General features: G+C 51.9%; 1 protein-coding gene across 2 annotated transcripts in view; it reads left to right on the forward strand.

Annotated features, from left to right (window-relative positions):
* CREBBP (CREB binding protein) overlaps positions 1–20,954 on the forward strand; it is a 156,463-nt gene extending 135,509 nt beyond the window's left edge. Inside the window, exons 22-31 of one of the 2 annotated variants that reach the window (XM_003269219.4) lie at positions 213–290; positions 607–674; positions 4,997–5,147; positions 5,820–5,966; positions 6,889–7,002; positions 8,739–8,904; positions 9,350–9,517; positions 14,090–14,251; positions 14,553–14,834; positions 16,147–20,954. In XM_003269219.4, coding sequence (XP_003269267.1) covers positions 213–290; positions 607–674; positions 4,997–5,147; positions 5,820–5,966; positions 6,889–7,002; positions 8,739–8,904; positions 9,350–9,517; positions 14,090–14,251; positions 14,553–14,834; positions 16,147–18,303 — 3,493 coding nt within the window. In that variant the 3' untranslated portion in view covers positions 18,304–20,954. The remainder of the gene's footprint in view (positions 1–212; positions 291–606; positions 675–4,996; positions 5,148–5,819; positions 5,967–6,888; positions 7,003–8,738; positions 8,905–9,349; positions 9,518–14,089; positions 14,252–14,552; positions 14,835–16,146) is intronic. The other variant, XM_012497415.2, reaches the window with a different exon arrangement.
* The last annotated feature ends 292 nt before the right edge of the window (positions 20,955–21,246 follow it).

Genomic DNA, 21,246 nt, shown 5'->3' on the forward strand with positions numbered 1-21,246 from the left:
CTTGTACAAAGAAAAGAAGAAAGCTTTTTCCTATAGAAGATATCATATGGATGCATTGTAAAATATAGCTGAATCAGCCAACACATGCATTAATGTCAGCACTACTCAAAGTAACCCAGAGAACAAGGTGTGGACGCACACACAGACTTCCACAAATGACTCTGGTCTTGTGGTTCCGTGTGCTTTAACAGTGTGCCTTCTTTGTCTCCTAGTTTCGTTGATTGCAAGGAGTGTGGCCGGAAGATGCATCAGATTTGCGTTCTCCACTATGACATCATTTGGCCTTCAGGGTGAGTAGTTTCCCCTGGCCTGGAGGGCAGTTCTGCACAGAGCCAGTGGCGGGGCAGTTGCAGTGGCTACTGCATCTCATTCACTGTTGTCAGCAAGAACTCAGCAATTAAGAGAAATGGCAGTTGGTTCTAAATTTAAGTTGTAAGTGTTTGTCCGCTTTAGGAATTGTGGAATCAAAGCAGTCTGCCTCTTCACTCTTTAATTTTATAATAATGTGATTTAAACTGCCAACAAAATATCTGAATGCTGCATTTTGTTGGTTTGACAGTTTACATCATTATATACAGTCTCATCATACCACTATTATTTTTGCAGTTTTGTGTGCGACAACTGCTTGAAGAAAACTGGCAGACCTCGAAAAGAAAACAAATTCAGTGCTAAGAGTAAGTTTCGGGAAGCTTTCTGTTTCCTGGACTGCACATTTTAGAAACTTGTAGAAATTGTCCCCATTGTCCTTTGGTTCCTCTCAACACATGGTTCTGAGGTTCGGTTGTCAAAGATTTTCATTAGTTTTTTTCCCCAGTGCTTTGTATTTTTCTTGTCTCGTCCTTAAGGAGAGCCAGGCCAGTCATGGGGGTAAGAATGCAAGAATGTTCTTCAGGGGCTTCACTGAGAATAGGCAGCACAGCTGTGAGTCCCTGAAGTCTGTGCTTCTCAGAATGGTCATCTCAGCCACGGGGCTGCTGAGCACAGAGCTCAGAGCAGGACTCGCAACCTTGGGCTGTGGATCTTCATCGAGTGTAAAACATCTCAGTCCACCCTTAAAGGGACTATTTGGCCTGATTGTTATATGAAAGTCAGCGTTTGTGATCAGCGCATGTTTTAGATGAAAGGTTAGATGTACAGTAAACTTTGTAAATTCTGAGAAAATTTATCAACAGATTATTCTCAAGTGGTTTAGACCTAAGACCCCTCACCCCTCGTGCGTGCATGTGTGGTGTAATGTTGGCCAGCACTCTCTAACCCTGGGCCCTGTGTGGGCTGCCATGGGTCTGTCCCGTGGGTGCTGGGTTCTGCTACAGTGGGGCAGAGCCATGGCCTCTAGGAACCAGCCGCTACCCCTAGAGTGGTAGGAGCCTGGCCTGCATGTGGACTTGGCTGGACATGTTACTGCAGCTGGTGGTGCCTGTGCAGAAATAGAAAGAACTTTGCATGAGTAGACTTTCTTTTTTTTTTAATTTGAGACATTCTCGCTCTGTCGCCAGGCTGGAGTGCAGTGGTGCAATCTCAGCTCACTGCAACCTCCACCTCCTGGGTTCAAGCGATTCTCCTGCCTCAGCCTCCCGAGTAGCTGGAACTACAGGCGCCCGCCACCACGCCCAGCTAATTTTTGTATTTTTAGTAGAGACGGGTTTCACCATGTTGGCCAGGATGGTCTCAATCTCTTGACCTTGTGATCCGCCCGCCTCGGCCTCCTTGCAGTGCTGGGATTATAGCCATTAGCCACCATGCCCGGCTCACTTTTTTTTTTTAAGACCACATTGTTCTCAAAAGTTTATGGTTATTTAATAGAGTCAATTCTCAAGTGTTGGGATGGCCTTCTGCAGCTTGACGTGCCAGGCTGTCCTTTTGCTGAGTTAACCAGCAAACCCACACAAGAAAGGCAACTGCAGCAGCGTTCTAACATTCACTTGCCTGCTGCTCCCTACAGCTGTCACCTTTCTCTGGCAGGACAGGTGACTAGCATGTTGCTCAGGAGATCCCCAACAGAACCAGGGTCATTTGGGGAGCTCAGAATAGAAGAGAGATGGAAATGCTAGGATGGACCATGCACTGGGGGAAGGGGAGGAGGAAGCCACCCTGTAGACTTGAGACTGAGTCTTAATTCAACTGCAAACTCTGTTGTTAACCAACATCCAAAGTTATCCTGTAGCTTACACTGCCTCTGTTAAACACTTTTGAAATACCACTCATTGATAAACTATTGTAATACTTTTCCTTAGCTCAGTTTCTCAACTGAGCCACTGTTGACATTTCAGGCCAGGTAATCCTCTGTTTTGGGGGCTGTCCTGTGCCTTATAGGATTTTAGCAGCATCCCTGGCCTCTGCCCACTCAGTGCCAGTAACACCTTCCTCAGCAATTAATTATGTCTGTCAGATATGTCTCCAGACATTGCCAGATGTCTCCTGGAGGGGCACAGTTGCCTCCATTTGAGAGGCCCTGCTTCAGAGGATTCATTCTGAGTGAGTTCACTAATGCATTTGAGCAAATTGAAAGTTCTTCCCTGGGCCAGAGTCTCAGTAGCCAAAACAGAATTACTCAGAGAACTAGGCCTCCGTAGAACAGTCATTGCCTGAAAGGGGCAGGAGGTGACTAGGCGGAATGGCACAAGTGGTCCCAGAGCAGGTCCATCCCACTCCCACCGCAGCATCCAGAAAGACCCGTGGGCATTCGGTGGATGAGCCCAAGATCTAGAAATGGAACATTACAGGAGAAAAGGGCCTAGGAGACTAGAGGTAGCTCTACTCTCAGTGTGTGTGTGTGTGTGTGTGTGTGTGTGTGTGTGTCAGCACAGGCGTTGTGGTGTCTGATCACAGAGTAAAGGTATGCTTCCTTAATCTTGCATTGAAAACCACCTCCTTCTCATACACCATATGCAAAACCAAATTCAGGTAGATTAAAAGCGAGAAAAGTAAACAAAACTACAGATGCATTCAGGATAAAAGTAAGATAATAATTTTATTGTGTTGAGTTACGAAAAGCCTTCCTTAAAAAGATACAGTCCAGAGATCAGAAAGGAAAAGGCACAAAAGGCCCGTGTCATGCGCCGTGGATGAAAATACAAGTTGAATGCCAGAAAGCGAGGGGCACAATTTAAAGTGTTCATTTTTAGATTTAGCAAGTCTACTTTCACACATGTATCCTATAAAAATATTTGCACATATGCATAAAGGCACATACAAGGACATAACTGCAGCAATGGCAAGGAGTGATGAAAAAGTAGGAACAGTGGCCAAATCAAGTGATAACAGAAAAGGAGGCAGCACCGTGAGGAAGGTGGCGCAGCATGCACCGCAGTGAGCACGGCCTGCCCCTAGACCCCTGTACTGTCCGAGGCCACCCCTGGAGTAAGCAGCCATGTAGGGATCAGAGGTGTCAAATAGAGAAGTTACTCTGGAAGAGTTTTTTTTTGTTTTGGGGGGTGAGGTTTTTGTTTTTTTGTTTTGTTTTGTTTTTTGAGACAGTTTCGCTCTGTTGCCCACACTGGAGTGCAGTCACGCGATCTCAGCTCAGTGCAAGCTCCACCTTCCGGGTTCACGCCATTCTCCTGCCTCAGCCTCCCGAGTAGCTGGGACTACAGGCGCCCGCCACCACGCCTGTAGTCCTAAGTTTTTCTGTTTTTTAGTAGAGATGGGGTTTCACCGTGTTAGCCAGGATGGTCCTGATCTCCTGACCTCGTGATCCGCCTGCCTCGACCTCGCAAAATGCTGGGATTACAGGCGTGAGCCCTCGCGCCCGGCCTAATTTTACATTTTTAGTGGAGACGGGGTTTCACCGTGTTGGCCAGGCTGGTCTCGAGCTCCTGACCTCAGGTGATTCACTCACCTCAGCCTCCCAAAATGCTGGGATTACAGGTGTGAGCCACCGCACCCAGCTTAATTTTGTATTTTTAGTAGAGATGGGGTTTCTCCGTTTTGGTCAGGCTGGTCTTGAACTCCTGACCTCAGGTGATCCGCCTGCCTCGGCCTCCCAAAGTGCTGGGATTACAGGCATGAGCCACTGTGCCCGGCCACATTTTTCCTGTTAAATCATTTTTATTCAGGTACAGCTTATCCAAAAATCAGCACCACTGGTTTGTTTATTGCAGAAAAATGAAATTTAGAAGTTTGGTCTAAATTTTCCAGTTCGCTAAGGAATCTTCTAAAATTCCCAATTTTCCTGTTTCTCACTAATGTAGGAAATATTTAAAAGCCAGTAAAGAAGAAAACATCTTTGAAAATCTCATTGTCTATAATAATCACTAAGAACCTTTTGCAGCTTTCCCTTATAGTTTTTTAACCTGTATATGAGGAGTTCTCTGTACTGAAATAATGTCCTGCCTCTGGGTAGCTCCTGTGACAGTAGCCACCTGGGGCTGGCCATGGGTGAGGAGGGGTGGCGGTGGGGAGGTGAGCCCAGGAAAGGCTGCCCTCGCCAAGGCTCGGAAACTTCATTCATGCACCGCGTGAGGCGATGGCTCAGGGCAGGCTTGGACGCCAATACTTTGCCAGCTCCTGAGGCACCGGACAGGCACTGGCCAGAGCTTGATTTGTCAGCCCTAGAACATTCCACGCTCACGTTAGACTCCATAGTAGGGATTTTCTCCTCAGAGCTGGGCAGGAGGAGGCCACTGAGGGTGTGCCGTCTCTGCCCTCCAGGGAAAGCAGGAAGCAACAGGGAAACATCCCTCTGCTCCGCCCTAGAGCCCCTGTCAATTTTGGACCCACTTCTATTGCTCTTCTGCCCCATACTGTTAGAAAAAGATGCAGGTTACCTGGGCATGTAAACGGTTTTCAGGAGTGGAGTGCCTGAGATCCCAGAGTCCACCTTTCCCTTATGTAACACTCCTGTCACAGGGCAGATTAGATTTCTTCCGTGTTTGGAGAACGTTAGTCCTTTAAAATATCAGCCCGTGCTGCAAAGTGGGGTGGATTCTGTAGTCTCAAGTCACTGTCTCAGCAGTGCTGTTGAAGCCCTCTCACCTGTTCCTTCTGGACTTCCTAGGGCTGCAGACCACGAGACTGGGAAACCACTTGGAAGACCGAGTGAACAAATTTTTGCGGCGCCAGAATCACCCTGAAGCCGGGGAGGTTTTTGTCCGAGTGGTGGCCAGCTCAGATAAGACGGTGGAGGTCAAGCCCGGGATGAAGTCACGGTCAGTGTGCCTGCTCTCTGCAGTGCTCTGCGAGCAGTCCCCACGCCCGCTTGCCAGAGCCTGCTCTCTGCAAAGCTCTTGAGTTTGAGGTCATCCTTCAGAGACTTTGCAGCAGCGAATCGTGCAGTAGCCCCCTCAGCCGCGGTTGTCATGTCTAGGGATTTAGTTACCCGATACAGTGCAGTAAGCTATTTCGAGAGAGACCACATAACATATTACAGTATACTGTTTATAATTGTCTTGTTTTATTATGACTTATTCTTGTTAATCTCTTGCTGTGCCTAATTTATAAATTAAAATTTTGTGACCAGTACAGGTGTATAAGAAAAAAACGCATAGAGGTTGATACTGTCCACGGTTTCCAGCATCCATTGCTGGTCTTGGAACATACACCCCGTGGATAAGGGGGACTGCTCTATAGCCAGTCCTCCTCAGAATCCCGTATTTCATTCACAGAGGTGCAGTTCCCTAGTGAGGGAAACTGGTCAGAAAGCAGGTGCTCCCCGCTCCGGGGCTGATTGGCCCATAGGGAGGACTCCAGGCCGCAGTCTGAGGAGGTGGCCATGCCTCCACTCATCTGCAGTGGCCAGAGTTAGAGGAGCAGGCCTGGTGTGCAGAAGCACCTTGTCAGCAACAGCCTTTGTAAATGTCCGGCTCTGGCTTTTGTTTCAGGTTTGTGGATTCTGGGGAAATGTCTGAATCTTTCCCATATCGAACCAAAGCTCTGTTTGCTTTTGAGGAAATTGACGGCGTGGATGTCTGCTTTTTTGGAATGCACGTCCAAGAATACGGCTCTGATTGCCCCCCTCCAAACACGAGGTAGTTTTCCAGCTCCTTCCGGGGCGTGTCATTGGGTGAGCTGTGTTAGGATAGACCAGGGCTGTTAAGTGTCCCAGAGGAGCCTGTGAGCCTTCATAGGGGATTAAAGTAAATCAAACCACAATTAACTAACCAAAGCAGTTAGTTTTTTTTCCATTAAACTAGCAGGAAATGAACTGTTGAGATGACTGCAGTGAGCATGTTTTGTGTGGCGAGTCTGTGTGGGACCCGCTCTTACCTAAGGCAGGTAAACCTGGGGAGTTGGGATGGGGCAGCCTGGCACCTGAACAGAGGAAGTAGCTCTGCCACGAGGGACTTCGTGTGCAGTCAGGAATCTGGGGAAGAGTGAACTAAAAGTGGCTTTTCTCAGTTTGCCCTAATTGTGGCTCTCTGTGCCGAGTGGTGCCATTCATCCTTTTGTTCAGTGACAAAAACTGAATTCCATTTAACTGGTTGGCAGCAGGGTTGGGTTTTTTTGTTTTGTGTTTTTTTGGTTTTTTTTTTTGGTTTTTGGTTTGTTTGTTTATCACATCCTGTTTGGTGGCCAGTGTAAATACCATCAAAACAAAAACTGGCCAATCACAGCATTGCGGGAGGCCGAGGTGGGAGGATCACTGGAGCACAGGAGTTTGAGACAAGTCTGGGCAACAAAGTGAGACCCTATCTCTACAAAAAAATAAATTATCTGGGCATGATGGTACATGCCTTATCATCCTAATTACATGGGAGGCTGAGGCAGGAGGATTGCATGAGCCCATGAGGTTGAGGCTGCAGTGAGCTGTGACCGCACCACCGCATTGCAGCCTGAATGACAGAGCAAGACCCTGTCTAAAAATTAAACTTCCAGGGTGTTTTTTGTTGCTTGTGTTTGATTTCAAATTTGAGGGATACTGTGAGTTAAACATGTGCCTCCTTCCCACAGGCGTGTGTACATTTCTTATCTGGATAGTATTCATTTCTTCCGGCCACGTTGCCTCCGCACAGCCGTTTACCATGAGATCCTTATTGGATATTTAGAGTATGTGAAGAAATTGGGGTGAGTTTGGATTAAATTATTTGGAACTAGTAAAAACCCTTTATTTTTTACTGTATGTTTATTCTGTGAAATAATGGGTATTTTAAGTTTTATGTGTTTTTATTTTTACATCCTAAGATCAATTCAGAATCTCCAAAGCTCCTCTTTCCAGGTGCTCCCCGAGCCTCACAGGTCTGGCTCCTGGGCAGGTAGCAAGCTTTTTCCCTACCTTTACTTCCTTTTCATTCCCTTTTTTTTTTTTTTAACTTTATTGAGGCAAAATTTAGATATCATAGAATTCCCCTTTTTTGGATGTATGATTCAGTGGTTTTTACTAACTTTACCCATTAGTGCAACTATCACAAGTCAGTTTCAGAACATTGTTATTGGCCTATAAGATCCCTCCTGCTGCGGTGGATCACCTGAAGTCAGCAGTTCAAGACCAGCCTGACCAACATGGTGAAACCCCATCTCTACTAAAAATAAAAAAAAGACCGGGCGTGGTGGCTCACACCTGTAATCCCAGCACTTTGGGAGGCTGAGGCGGGCGGATCACAAGGTCAGGAGTTTGAGACCAGCCTGACCAACGTGGTGAAACCCCGTCTCTACTAAAAATACAAAAGTTAGCCGGGCATGGTAGCATGAGCCTGTAATCCCAGCTACTCAAGAGCCTGAGGCAGGAGAATTGCTTGAACCCAGGAGGCGGGGGTTGCAGCGAGCTGAGATTGTGCCACTGCACTCCAGCCTGGGAGACACAGAGCAAGATTCCATCTCCAAAAAAAGAAAAAAGGAAAGAAAAGGAAAATACAAAAAAAATTGGCTCACCCAGTCTGTAATCTCAGTACTTTGGGAGGCCAAGGCAGGTGGATCACCTGAGATCAGGAGTTCAAGACCAGCCTGACCAACATGGTGAAACCCTGTCTCTACTAAAAATACAAAAAATTAGCCGGGCATGGTGGCAGGCGCCTAGGGTAATCCCAGCTACTCGGGAGGCGGGGGCAGGAGAATCACTTGAACCAGGGAGACGGAGGTTGCGGTGAGTCGAGATCATGCCATTGCACTCCACCCTGGGCAACAAGAATGAAACTCTGCCCCCCCACCCCCGCCCCAAAAAAAGAAGAAAAAAAATTTTCCTCCTGCCCCTTGCTGTTAATCCATCCCTGCCCCAGGTGACCACTAATCTACTTTGTCTCTCTGAAATTGTCTTTTCTGAATCCTTTGTGTAAACGGAACCCTGCAGTGTATGCTGTCTTGGGTCTGGCTTCCTTCTCTAGCACTTGGTTTCTGTACTCTAGACCTGCCCCATTCCCTTCTGAAACTTGAAAAGGTTAGGGGCATTTGATCAAAGTGTCTTGAACAGAATGAATGAGATTTATGTTGACATTGACCTTTGGAGAGAAATAGTCAACTGAACTGCCTTTACAGTGCACAGAAGGAAGGGGATGGCATTGCCTTGATGAGCCATCATATTCCCTGGTTCTTTAATGAGGCCTCAGGTTTCCTTTGCAGCCTTGGCTCTGCCCTGTATGTGCACCCCGAGGGAGAAGTGTTTCAGGGCCAATTTGCAGGCTTGCATTTGCTCAGGATAAAGTTCTAGCCTTGCCCCCACCACACCCAGCCTTGTGGGTATTCGTTCTCTCCTGTCTCTCTGGTTACTTCTGTCCTGGCTTGAGTCCTTGCTCCTCTGCTATAACTCCTTAAAGGCAGGGCCAATTTCACTGGCACTTTCATCTGACCTGTGTGTGTGGGTCCTGCAGGTATGTGACAGGGCACATCTGGGCCTGTCCTCCAAGTGAAGGAGATGATTACATCTTCCATTGCCACCCACCTGATCAAAAAATACCCAAGCCAAAACGACTGCAGGAGTGGTACAAAAAGATGCTGGACAAGGCGTTTGCAGAGCGGATCATTCATGACTACAAGGTACCCGGTGCTGAAGGAAGGTGGTGGCTTTTGTCACAACTGAGTGAAGGGTATTTGTGTGCCTTTTTCTTGCATTCGCATACTTGTTAATTACCTTCACTTACGAAGATTAGAAGGCAGAAAAATAAAAGCCTAAAGTGAGAACTTCGAAGCATTTTCTTCAGCTGATTGAGGCTTTCCCCTGGCCGTCTGAGACCAGCACAGTTGGAGCTGTTTCCATCAGTGGGCATTGGGGCCTGTGCATCACTGTTGCACAAATAGGGGCTCCAGCACTGTGGTGGGGAGTGCACATGTGTAGGGGTCTGCTGCACTGTGGTGGGGAGGGCACGTGCATGGGGTTCTGCCACACCGTGGTGAGGGGCGCGCTTGCGTGGGGGTCTGTCGCACCATGGTGGGGGGCGCGCGTGCATGGCCCTCATCTCACTGTTGTGCTTTGCCCACTCAGGATATTTTCAAACAAGCAACTGAAGACAGGCTCACCAGTGCCAAGGAACTGCCCTATTTTGAAGGTGATTTCTGGCCCAATGTGTTAGAAGAGAGTATTAAGGAACTAGAACAAGAAGAAGAGGAGAGAAAAAAGGAAGAGAGCACTGCAGCCAGTGAAACCACTGAGGTACAGACCCTTCTCCGAGCCCCACTGCCCGTGTCCCGCTGGAGCTGTAGGGTGGCAGGCTGGGAGGTGCATGTTAACTGTTAGGTCCTTTCTGTGGTGGTGTCTCTGTTCACACACGCACATCGACACCACCTGCAGCACAGGGCGTTGGTGGGCAGCAGTGTGGACTCTGCACTCTCTGCACAGTGGATGCCCTGGGGAGCTGGGGGTCCACTTAGACTCGGAGAGGAAAGAGAGGAAGACAGAAAATGGGACATGTGGCAATCAGGACACAACCCGCTGATGTAAAAAGTGAATGGAGGAGGCACAGGGTTGCCAGGCCTTGTCCCCGTGTTTGGTGGCCACTCCACACATGGTGCTCATGCCGTGTTGCCCTCTCTCCTTGGCGCTGCCCCTGAGTGCCAGGCAGTGCAGACTGAGCCAAACAAAACCCCATCCCTAGGCCGGGTGCGGTGGCTCACGCTTGTAATCCCAGCACTTTGGGAGGCCTAGGCGGGCGGATCACGAGGTCAGGAGATCAAGACCACGGTGAAACCCCGTCTCTACTAAAAACACAAAAAAATTAGCCGGGCGTGGTGGCGGGTGCCTGTAGTCCCAGCTACCCGGGGAGGCTGAGGCAGGAGAATGGTGTGTACCCGGGAGGCGGAGCTTGCAGTGAGCCGAGATCGCGCCACTGCACTCCAGCCTGGGCGACAGAGCGAGACTCCGTCTCAAAAAAAAAAAAAAAAAACCATCCCTGGCCAGGCGTGGTGGCTCACACCTGTAACCCCAGCACTTTGGGAGGCCGAAGCAGGTGGATCACAAGGTCAGGAAATGGAGACCAGCCTGGCTAACACAGTGAAACTCCATCTCTACTAAAAATACAAAAATTTAGCCGGGTGTGGTAGCGGGCACCTGTAATCCCAGCCACGAGGGAGGCTGAGGCAGGAGAATTACTTGAACCCGGGAGGCAGAGGTTGCAGTGAGCCTAGATCGCGCCATTGCACTCCAGCCCAGGAGACAGTGGGAGACTCTGTTTCAAAACAAACAAAACCCCATCTCTGCCCCCAAGGGAGTGGCTGTGTCCTGGTAGGATGTGAAACAAAAAGAACCCAGACCCAAGCATGGTGTGCTCTGAGCGTGGCAGAGCTCTGAAGGGGAACGAGCCTTGCGGAGGTGACGTGTGGGCCAGACCCGCCCACCACAGGAAGGTGCTGGAAGAGGACCCGCCAGGCAGTGGGAGGAGGCGCGCTGTGTGCGGGTTTGTGCGGCTGTCTGGGGAAGAGATGATGGTGGCGTGGGTGTGGGCTGTAGCTGTAGGTGCAGGGAGAGCGATGACGAATGTTGAAGGCTGCAGCCCCAGAACGCGGGACAGGCGATTGTGACCAGTGAGGAAAAGCGGTGAATGGTGGTAGTTCTTGCGTGGGCCTGAGCCGCTGCCACGGGTGAGGCAGCAGGGAGCCGGCTGGGGACGTATTGCCACTCCGGTGCCTGTCCCGTATGAGAGCAGGTCTGTGAGGTGGGTGCCGAGTGGGCTGCAGGCTGAGTGGGGCCTGGACCGCTTCCGCCACACAGACTCGTGCTCACTGCACAGGTGGTTGAGAGGCAGCCACCTGCTGGACGGCACCCCAGAGTGTCATTCGCAGGACAGAGGAGGCGCGTGCGGGGGATGGCATGGGTTTGCGCCCCAGGTGGCTCCTAAGCAGAGCTCCTGGCCTGTTGTTTTCGGACTTGCTCCCGCTGGAGTGTGGCTGGTCTCACTGGTGTCTGGTGAGTTAATGCTTGAGTTCCATCTCCTAAGGGTGACACAGGAGGTTACCGCGTCCAAGACAGGCTTTGCGCAGCCGAGTCCCAGCCCAGGAGGGGGCACCTGCCTGTGGCATGGCAGCAGCGGGGTTGTCCAGAAGACAGGCCCGATAGAGGCTCCTGCTGGGTCAGCCTTCCCTGTGCACCGGGGACATGCATGTGTTAGGAGGCGGGATGCTGAGGTGTCGGCATGTAGACCTGCTGTCCCTTGTGTGTTTGGTTCATGGAAAACAATGGGCAGGGACATGCCTTCATCAGCAACACCCCAGGAGCTCACTCTGGGGGTCAGCCTTAGTGAGGGCCGGTGCGTGGGGTGGAGCACTGCTTTGCCATTAGCTCTGCTCTGCATCGTGCTGTGGATTCTGGGAAATGGGGAGAGGCTCGCGATAGTGTCAGGAATGTACCCAGGGAAAGCTCCAGAACACAGAACACTGCTGCTCGGGAAGACCAAAAAACAAAACTGTTAAAAATTACTTGTCTATATTTTCTTAATTTCATGAACATATTTATTTTATAATTTTGTAAAAATAGACTTCCAGGCCGGGCGTGGTGGCTCATGCCTGTAATCCCAGCACTTTCGGAGGCCAAGGCAGGTGGATCACTTGAAGTCAGGAGTTTGAGACCAGCTTGGCCAACATGATGAAACCCCGTCTCTACTAAAAATACAAAAATTAGCCAGATGTGGTGGTGCACGCCTGTAGTCCGAGCTACTTGGGAGGCTGAGGCAGGAGAATGACTTGAACCCAGGAGGCACAGGTTGCAGTGAGCCAAGATTGTGCGACTACACTCCAGCCTGGTGACAGTGAGATTCCATCTCAAAAAAAATAGGCTTCCTTGGCGGATCACGAGGTCAGGAGATCGAGACCACAGTGAAACCCCGTCTCTACTAAAAATACAGGGCGTGGTGGCGGGCGCCTGTAGTCCCAGCTACTCGGAGAGGCTGAGGCAGGAGAATGGCGTGAACCCGGGAGGCGGAGCTTGCAGTGAGCCCAGACTGCGCCACTGCACTCCAGCCTGGGCGACAGAGCAAGACTCCGTCTCAAAAAAAAAAATAGGCTTCGTTTTAAGGCTGACACAAAAATTGAGCACAGAGTTCCAGTATATTGCAGCACCCAGTTTCTCCTGTTACTAATGTCTTACCTTACTGTGGCACATTTGCTGCCACGGTGAGCCATTTGTTGATGTTGATGCATTATTATTAACTTAAGTCCACACTTCATTCCAATTTCCTCAGTTTTCCCGATGTCCCTTTTCTGTCCCTGAATCTTGCGGAGGACTCACGTGACATTTGGGCTCCTCAGGCTCCTTGTCAGTGAGGCGGGATTTTTTTTTTTTTTTTTTTTTTTTTTTTTTTGAGACGGAGTCTCGCTCTGTCGGCCAGGCTGGAGTGCAGTGGCGCCATGTCGGCTCACTGCAAGCTCCGCCTCCCGGGTTCACGCCATTCTCCTGCCTCAGCCTCCTGAGTAGCTGGGACCACAGGCACCCACCACCACTCCCAGCTAATTTTTTGTGTTTTTAGTAGAGACGGGGTTTCACCGTGTTAGCCAGGTTGGTCTTGATCTCCTGACCTCATGATCCGCCTGCCTTGGCCTCCCAAAGTGCTGGGATTATAGGTGTGAGCCACCCCGCCCGGCTGGATTGTTGAATTCTCTCTGGACTGACCCCTCTCTTTGAACACCAAGAGTCTCTCTCATCTTGTTAAAAATGAAACTCTCTGGCTGGGCGCGGTGGCTCATGCCTGTAATCTCAGCACTTTGGGAGGCCCAGGCGGGCGGATCACCCGAGGTCCGGAGTTCAAGACCAACCTGACCAACATGGTGAAACCCCATCTCTACTAAAAATATAAAAATTAGCTGGGTGTGGTGGCCTACACCTATAATCTCAGGTACTAGGGAGGCTCAGGCAGGAGAATTGCTTGAACCTTGGAGGCAGAGGTTGCAGTGAGCCGAGATCGCGTTATTGCACTTCAGCTTGGGTGACAAGAGCGAGACTCTGTCTCAAAAAAAAAATAATAAGTAGCCAGGCATGGTGGCGGGTGCCTGTAATCCCAGCTACTCAGGAGGCTGAGGCAGGAGAATCACTTGAACCCAAGATCACACTACTTTTAGCACTCCAGCCTGGCAACAAGAGCAAAACTCCGTCTCTGAAAAAAAAAATAAAGCTCTCTGTTAAAGTGTAAATGAATGACAAGCCTGCGTTCTTTCCAGAGGAGGAGCCTGTGGGCTGAGAGCAAGCCCACCCTCAGCCAGTAAGGCATAGCACTGATGGCCCCCGCAGGGAGCCAGCCTGCTCTCGGTGGGCCTTGAGTGGACCCTGCAGGGGCCTCGGAGTCCCTGCTCTTGATGGGGCAGCTGCTTTTCCCATCAGCAGCTTTCCTGTCTCCTGGAAGCTCTCATGCTTTCTCGGGTATGTAGAGCCTTCCTCAAGGCAGACAGCTACTGACCACAGTTGTGACGTGGGATCTTCTGCATCTGGTTGTGGCACAGTGGAAACAGCCCCCACTGCCCTCATTTGTTAATTTCTGAACTCGCACTCTGGGTCTCTTTTCCCCTTTAGAGGCAGCATGGCATAAAGCTGATAATGACACCAGCCTGGCCGAGGACAGGCCCTGCTCTGTCCCGAAGGCAGCAGCACCTACAGCCACCTGTGGTCGTTCGCGTATGGGGTCTGCCTGGTGGTGACCTGCTTTGGCCTGAGCTTCCTGATGCCCACGGCCTGGGAGCTGGGCATGCATGCCAAGTGTGGAGGGGCACTTGCCTGGTGTCACAACCTTGCGTGTTGTTGCAGGGCAGTCAGGGCGACAGCAAGAATGCCAAGAAGAAGAACAACAAGAAAACCAACAAGAACAAAAGCAGCATCAGCCGCGCCAACAAGAAGAAACCCAGCATGCCCAACGTGTCCAATGACCTATCCCAGAAGCTGTATGCCACCATGGAGAAGCACAAGGAGGTAGGCATGGGCTGCAGTGCTGCAGCTGTGCCTCTAGCCGAGAGGAGGGAAAGACTTGCAGCTGGCGGTTGTGGGCCCGCATACAGGTCTGTGGTGGGAGGGAAGTGGCCCCCAGGAAACCAAGTGGACAGTTGGGTGACATCATGCAACGTGTCACCAATTGCGTTCCATCCCAAGGCATCGGGGCCATCAGACTCAGCCACCTGCCTATTCTGCAGGCTGGGTGGCTGCGCCTGCCCTGAGCTCACCACTGGAGGTGCCATGTCCCTTGTGTGGGACTAAAGCCCCTCCGCTCCTGCAGGTCTTCTTCGTGATCCACCTGCACGCCGGGCCTGTCATCAACACCCTGCCCCCCATCGTCGACCCCGACCCCCTACTCAGCTGTGACCTCATGGATGGGCGCGACGCCTTCCTCACCCTCGCCAGAGACAAGCACTGGGAGTTCTCCTCCTTGCGCCGCTCCAAGTGGTCCACGCTCTGCATGCTGGTGGAGCTGCACACCCAGGGCCAGGACCGCTTTGTCTACACCTGCAACGAGTGCAAGCACCACGTGGAGACGCGCTGGCACTGCACTGTGTGCGAGGTAGGCCTTGCCTCCACCCCCACCCCCACAGCCGGCCTGGGGTCTGACAAAGCATCCTGTCCCTTTGCATGGGTGCCAGGGTTGGTGTCTGTACCTGATGGCGGCTGCACTGACTCCAGAACTAGGACGGTGTCACAAGGCAGAAGGCATTGCTGTGTGTGTGTTTCCTGAACCTGCTCTGTGTAGCCACAGCCACAGGCCTGACCCTGGGGACAGCCAGAGGGAGGCTCTGCTGGGAAGTCTGGCCTGTCTGTGCCCAGTTCTAGTCTTGCTAAACGGCTGGAAACACCCGCTGTCATGTTGGCGGCTTGGGCCCCTCTGGTCGCTTGTTCCTGAAGGACCCCACAGTCATGCTCCCTCACTTCCCTCTAGGAATTTTGACTCCCCTGTGAAATGGCGTGGGTGTCCCTTGCATGGGCCGAGTCAGGCTGTGCAGGGCAGGCAGGTGACAGATCCCACCATCCCCCTCCCAGGACGGTCACCATCACCTGCCAACCCGGAGCCTGCTCACTTGCTGTGGTGTCTGTAGCGGGGCAGAGTGGGTCCTTAGCAGAGTGAGGGCCTTTCTTCTCTCCCCACCTTCACACACTTCTTCTGCTTTCCACCTTTCTCCAGTCTCTTTTGTCCTCTTTCTAGTTTCTGAATGTGGCCGTTTTCATGTCTTTTTGTGAACACAGTCATGGTACCTGGTCTTAGGGCTCCATCAGGTTGCCAGGTGCAAGCAGTTTTCAGTAACTTGGGCTTGCGCGTGGAGAAGGCCCACTGGTGCACTGCAGATAGCGCAGGCCTTCCCAGAGGCACTTCACGGCAGCTGTCGGCGCTTTGGGAGGGACCGGCCTCCCTCAGCCTTTCACTGTCAGGCTTCATAGTTGGAGTACAGGAGGTGGACAGGCTGTGGCAAGGGCCGATGTGACTCCCAGGTCAGAGGAAGTCGGAAGGAAGGGGGCTGGTATCTACTGTGCATGAGCTCACAGGCGAGGGGTCCTAGGGGCACGGGTCAGCTTATCTTTGAGCCTTCAGGGCTGTTCCCAGGAGTGAAGGTCCTTGGGAGCAATACATAGGCGGTCCATGCCCCCGTCCTGTCCATGATCCCATCTTGTCCGTGTTCCCGTCCTGACTGTGCCCCCGTCCTATATGGGTCTCCTACCTGTCCGTGCTCCCTTCCTGTCTGGGTCTCTCAGCTGTCCACGCTCCCATCCTGTCTGGGTCTCCTGGCACAGACCCAGACTTAGCGGTGGAGGGAAGCAGCCAGGGTGCCTGGTGGTACTGGGTCCCATGCTGACACCGGCCTGTCCCCTTTCCTTGCTTGCAGGACTACGACCTCTGCATCAACTGCTATAACACGAAGAGCCATGCCCATAAGATGGTGAAGTGGGGGCTGGGCCTGGACGACGAGGGCAGCAGCCAGGGCGAGCCACAGTCAAAGAGCCCCCAGGAGTCACGCCGGCTGAGCATCCAGCGCTGTATCCAGTCGCTGGTGCACGCGTGCCAGTGCCGCAACGCCAACTGCTCGCTGCCATCCTGCCAGAAGATGAAGCGGGTGGTGCAGCACACCAAGGGCTGCAAACGCAAGACCAACGGGGGCTGCCCGGTGTGCAAGCAGCTCATCGCCCTCTGCTGCTACCACGCCAAGCACTGCCAAGAAAACAAATGCCCCGTGCCCTTCTGCCTCAACATCAAACACAAGCTCCGCCAGCAGCAGATCCAGCACCGCCTGCAGCAGGCCCAGCTCATGCGCCGGCGGATGGCCACCATGAACACCCGCAACGTGCCTCAGCAGAGTCTGCCTTCTCCTACCTCAGCACCGCCCGGGACCCCCACACAGCAGCCCAGCACGCCCCAGACACCGCAGCCCCCCGCCCAGCCCCAACCCTCACCCGTGAGCATGTCACCAGCTGGCTTCCCCAGCGTGGCCCGGACTCAGCCCCCAACCACGGTGTCCACAGGGAAGCCTACCAGCCAGGTGCCGGCCCCCCCACCCCCGGCCCAGCCCCCTCCTGCAGCGGTGGAAGCGGCTCGGCAGATCGAGCGTGAGGCCCAGCAGCAGCAGCACCTGTACCGGGTGAACATCAACAACGGCATGCCCCCAGGACGCACGGGCATGGGGACCCCGGGGAGCCAGATGGCCCCTGTGAGCCTGAATGTGCCCCGACCCAACCAGGTGAGCGGGCCCGTCATGCCCAGCATGCCTCCCGGGCAGTGGCAGCAGGCGCCCATTCCCCAGCAGCAGCCCATGCCAGGCTTGCCCAGGCCTGTGATATCCATGCAGGCCCAGGCAGCCGTGGCCGGGCCCCGGATGCCCAGCGTGCAGCCGCCCAGGAGCATCTCACCCAGCGCTCTGCAAGACCTGCTGCGGACCCTGAAGTCGCCCAGCTCCCCTCAGCAGCAACAGCAGGTGCTGAACATTCTCAAATCAAACCCGCAGCTAATGGCAGCTTTCATCAAACAGCGCACAGCCAAGTATGTGGCCAATCAGCCCGGCATGCAGCCCCAGCCTGGCCTCCAGTCCCAGCCCGGCATGCAACCCCAGCCTGGCATGCACCAGCAGCCCAGCCTGCAGAACCTGAATGCCATGCAGGCTGGCGTGCCGCGGCCCGGTGTGCCTCCACAGCAGCAGACGATGGGAGGCCTGAACCCGCAGGGCCAGGCCTTGAACATCATGAACCCAGGACACAACCCCAACATGGCGAGTATGAATCCACAGTACCGAGAAATGCTACGGAGGCAGCTGCTGCAGCAGCAGCAGCAACAGCAGCAGCAACAACAGCAACAACAGCAGCAGCAGCAAGGGAGTGCCGGCATGGCTGGGGGCATGGCGGGGCACGGCCAGTTCCAGCAGCCTCAAGGACCCGGAGGCTACCCACCGGCCATGCAGCAGCAGCAGCGCATGCAGCAGCATCTCCCCCTCCAGGGCAGCTCCATGGGCCAGATGGCGGCTCAGATGGGACAGCTTGGCCAGATGGGGCAGCCGGGGCTGGGGGCAGACAGCACCCCCAACATCCAGCAAGCCCTGCAGCAGCGGATTCTGCAGCAACAGCAGATGAAGCAGCAGATTGGGTCCCCAGGCCAGCCAAACCCCATGAGCCCCCAGCAACACATGCTCTCAGGACAGCCACAGGCCTCGCATCTCCCTGGCCAGCAGATCGCCACATCCCTTAGTAACCAGGTGCGGTCTCCAGCCCCTGTCCAGTCTCCACGGCCCCAGTCCCAGCCTCCACATTCCAGCCCGTCACCACGGATACAGCCCCAGCCTTCGCCACACCACGTCTCACCCCAGACTGGTTCCCCCCACCCCGGACTTGCAGTCACCATGGCCAGCTCCATAGATCAGGGACACTTGGGGAACCCCGAACAGAGTGCAATGCTCCCCCAGCTGAACACCCCCAGCAGGAGTGCGCTGTCCAGCGAACTGTCCCTGGTCGGGGACACCACGGGGGACACGCTAGAGAAGTTTGTGGAGGGCTTGTAGCATTGTGAGAGCATCACTTTTTTTCCCTTTCATGTTCTTGGACCTTTTGTACTGAAAATCCAGGCATCTAGGTTCTTTTTATTCCTAGATGGAACTGCGACTTCCAAGCCATGGAAGGGTGGATTGATGTTTAAAGAAACAATACAAAGAATATATTTTTTTGTTAAAAACCAGTTGATTTAAATATCTGGTCTCTCTCTTTGTTTTTTTTTTGGGGGGGGGGGTTCTTTTTTTTTCCGTTTTGTTTTTGTTTGGGGGGAGGGGGGTTTTGTTTGGATTCTTTTTGTCGTCATTGCTGGTGACTCATGCCTTTTTTTAACGGGAAAAACAAGTTCATTATATTCATATTTTTTATTTGTATTTTCAAGACTTTAAACATTTATGTTTAAAAGTAAGAAGAAAAATAATATTCAGAACTGATTCCTGAAATAATGCAAGCTTATAATGTATCCCGATAACTTTCTGATGTTTCGGGAAGATTTTTTTCTATAGTGAACTCTGTGGGCGTCTCCCAGTATTACCCCTGGACGATAGGAATTGACTCCGGCGTGCACACACACGTACACACACCCACACACATCTATCTATACCTAATGGCTGAAGCCAAACTCTTGTCTTGCAGATGTAGAAATTGTTGCTTTGTTTCTCTGATAAAACTGGTTTTAGACAAAAAATAGGGATGATCACTCTTAGACCATGCTAATGTTACTAGAGAAGAAGCCTTCTTTTCTTTCTTCTATGTGAAACTTGAAATGAGGAAAAGCAATTCTAGTGTAAATCATGCAAGCGCTCTAATTACTATAAATACGAAACTCGAGAAGATTCAATCACTGTATAGAATGGTAAAATACCAACTCATTTCTTATATCATATTGTTAAATAAACTGTGTGCAACAGACAAAAAGGGTGGTCCTTCTTGAATTCATGTACATGGTATTAACACTTAGTGTTCGGGGTTTTTTGTTATGAAAATGCTGTTTTCAACATTGTATTTGGACTATGCATGTGTTTTTTTCCCCATTGTATATAAAGTACCGCTTAAAATTGATATAAATTACTGAGGTTTTTAACATGTATTCTGTTCTTTAAGATCCCTGTAAGAATGTTTAAGGTTTTTATTTATTTATATATATTTTTTGAGTCTGTTCTTTGTAAGACATGGTTCTGGTTGTTCGCTCATAGCGGAGAGGCTGGGGCTGCGGTTGTGGTTGTGGCGGCGTGGGTGGTGGCTGGGAACTGTGGCCCAGGCTTAGCGGCCGCCCAGAGGCTTTTCTTCCCGGTGACTGAGGCGGGCGGCTCAGCAATGGCCCCACACATTCGAGGCTCACAGGTGTATGTCGCCCACACAGTTAGGGTCGTCAGTTGGTCTGAAACTGCATTTGGCCCACTCCATCCTCCCTGTCCACTGTAGCTGCCACCCCCAGAGGCGGCGCTTCTTCCCGTGTTCAGGCGGCTCCCCCCATACACAACTCCCAGAATCTGAGGCAGAGAGTGCTCTAGGCTCTCGAGGTGCTTCCTGACTTTCCCCCCACATCCTGCCGCTGCCGCGCAGCATGTCCCGTGTGGCCTTTGAGGAAATGCTGAGGGACAGACACCTTGGAGCACCAGCTCCAGTCCCTGTTACAGTGAGAAAGGTCCCCCAGTTCGGGGGATACTTGCACTTAGCCACATGGTCCTGCCTCCCTTGGAGTCCAGTTCCAGGCTCCCTTACTGAGGGGGTGAGACAAGTTCACAAAAACCGTAAAACAGAGGAGGACCATCAGCAGGGGAGCTGAAGTTCATCCCCTAGTCTACCGCCCCCAACACCCAGAGAACTCACTTTATCCCTAGTCCTCCAACAAAGGCTGATCTAGGTGGGGGCTGATGGTAAATTTAGGAATCATGCCCCAAATAGCTTCCATTTGGGCCCTTTACCTTCACAGATATTTTTTAAATACTTGAATACTTGGTTTGGAAATCTAAATTCGAGGAACCTTTCCAAGAAATTGGAAAGGTCCCATCTAGTTTTAGCACAGAGCTTTGAACCTTGAGTTACAAAATGTAGAATAATTAAACCAAGTAAAAATAAGACCACCATCTGGCACCCCCGACCCGCCCCCATTCACCCCATCCCAGGAGGGGAAGCACAGGCCGGGCCTCCAGTGGAGATTGCTGCCCCTGCTCGGCCTGCTGGGTTCTTAACCTCCACCGTCCTCTTCATCTTTTCCACCCGTGGGGAAACCTTGAGCCATGTGTTCAAACACGAAGTGGGGCTAGAGCCCGGGAGCAGCAGCTCTAAGCCCACACTCAGAAAGTGGCGCCCTCCTGGTTGTGCAGCCTTTTAATGTGGGCAGTGGAGGGGCATCTATTTCAGGTTATCCTGGAATTCAAAACTTTATGTACCAACCTCATCCTCTTTGGAGTCTGCATCCTGTGCAACCGTCTTGGGCAATCCAGATGTCGAAGGATGTGACCGGGAGCATAGTCTGTGGATGCTAGCCCTAAGTTTGTCGTAAGGAAATCTCTGTAAGAAAGCTGGAAAGCCCCAACGCTGTGTCTCATGCTGTATACTTAAGAGGAGAAGAAAAAGTCCTATATTTGTGATCAAAAAGAGGAAACTTGAAATGTGATGGTGTTTATAATAAAAGATGGTAAAACTACTTGGATTCAAAGATGGTTCAGATTGGCTAATGACTTAGAGTTAGCTCAACAGCTCGTCATTATAGGATTGCAGATGTGGGCCAGGTGCGGTGGCTCACACCTGCAATCCCAGCACTTTGGGAGGCCAAGGCGGGTGGATATGAAGTCAGGAGTTCGAGACCAGCCTGGCCAAGATGGTGAAACCCCGTCTCTATTAAAATACAAAAAAATTAGCCAGGTGTGGTGGCAGGCGCCTAGAATCCTAGCTACTCAGGAGGCTGAGGCAGAGAATCACTTGAAGCCGGGAGGTGGGGGTTGCAGTGA

Source organism: Nomascus leucogenys, chromosome 18 (assembly GCF_006542625.1).
Source record: "Nomascus leucogenys isolate Asia chromosome 18, Asia_NLE_v1, whole genome shotgun sequence".
NCBI classification, from domain to species: Eukaryota; Metazoa; Chordata; class Mammalia; order Primates; family Hylobatidae; genus Nomascus; species Nomascus leucogenys.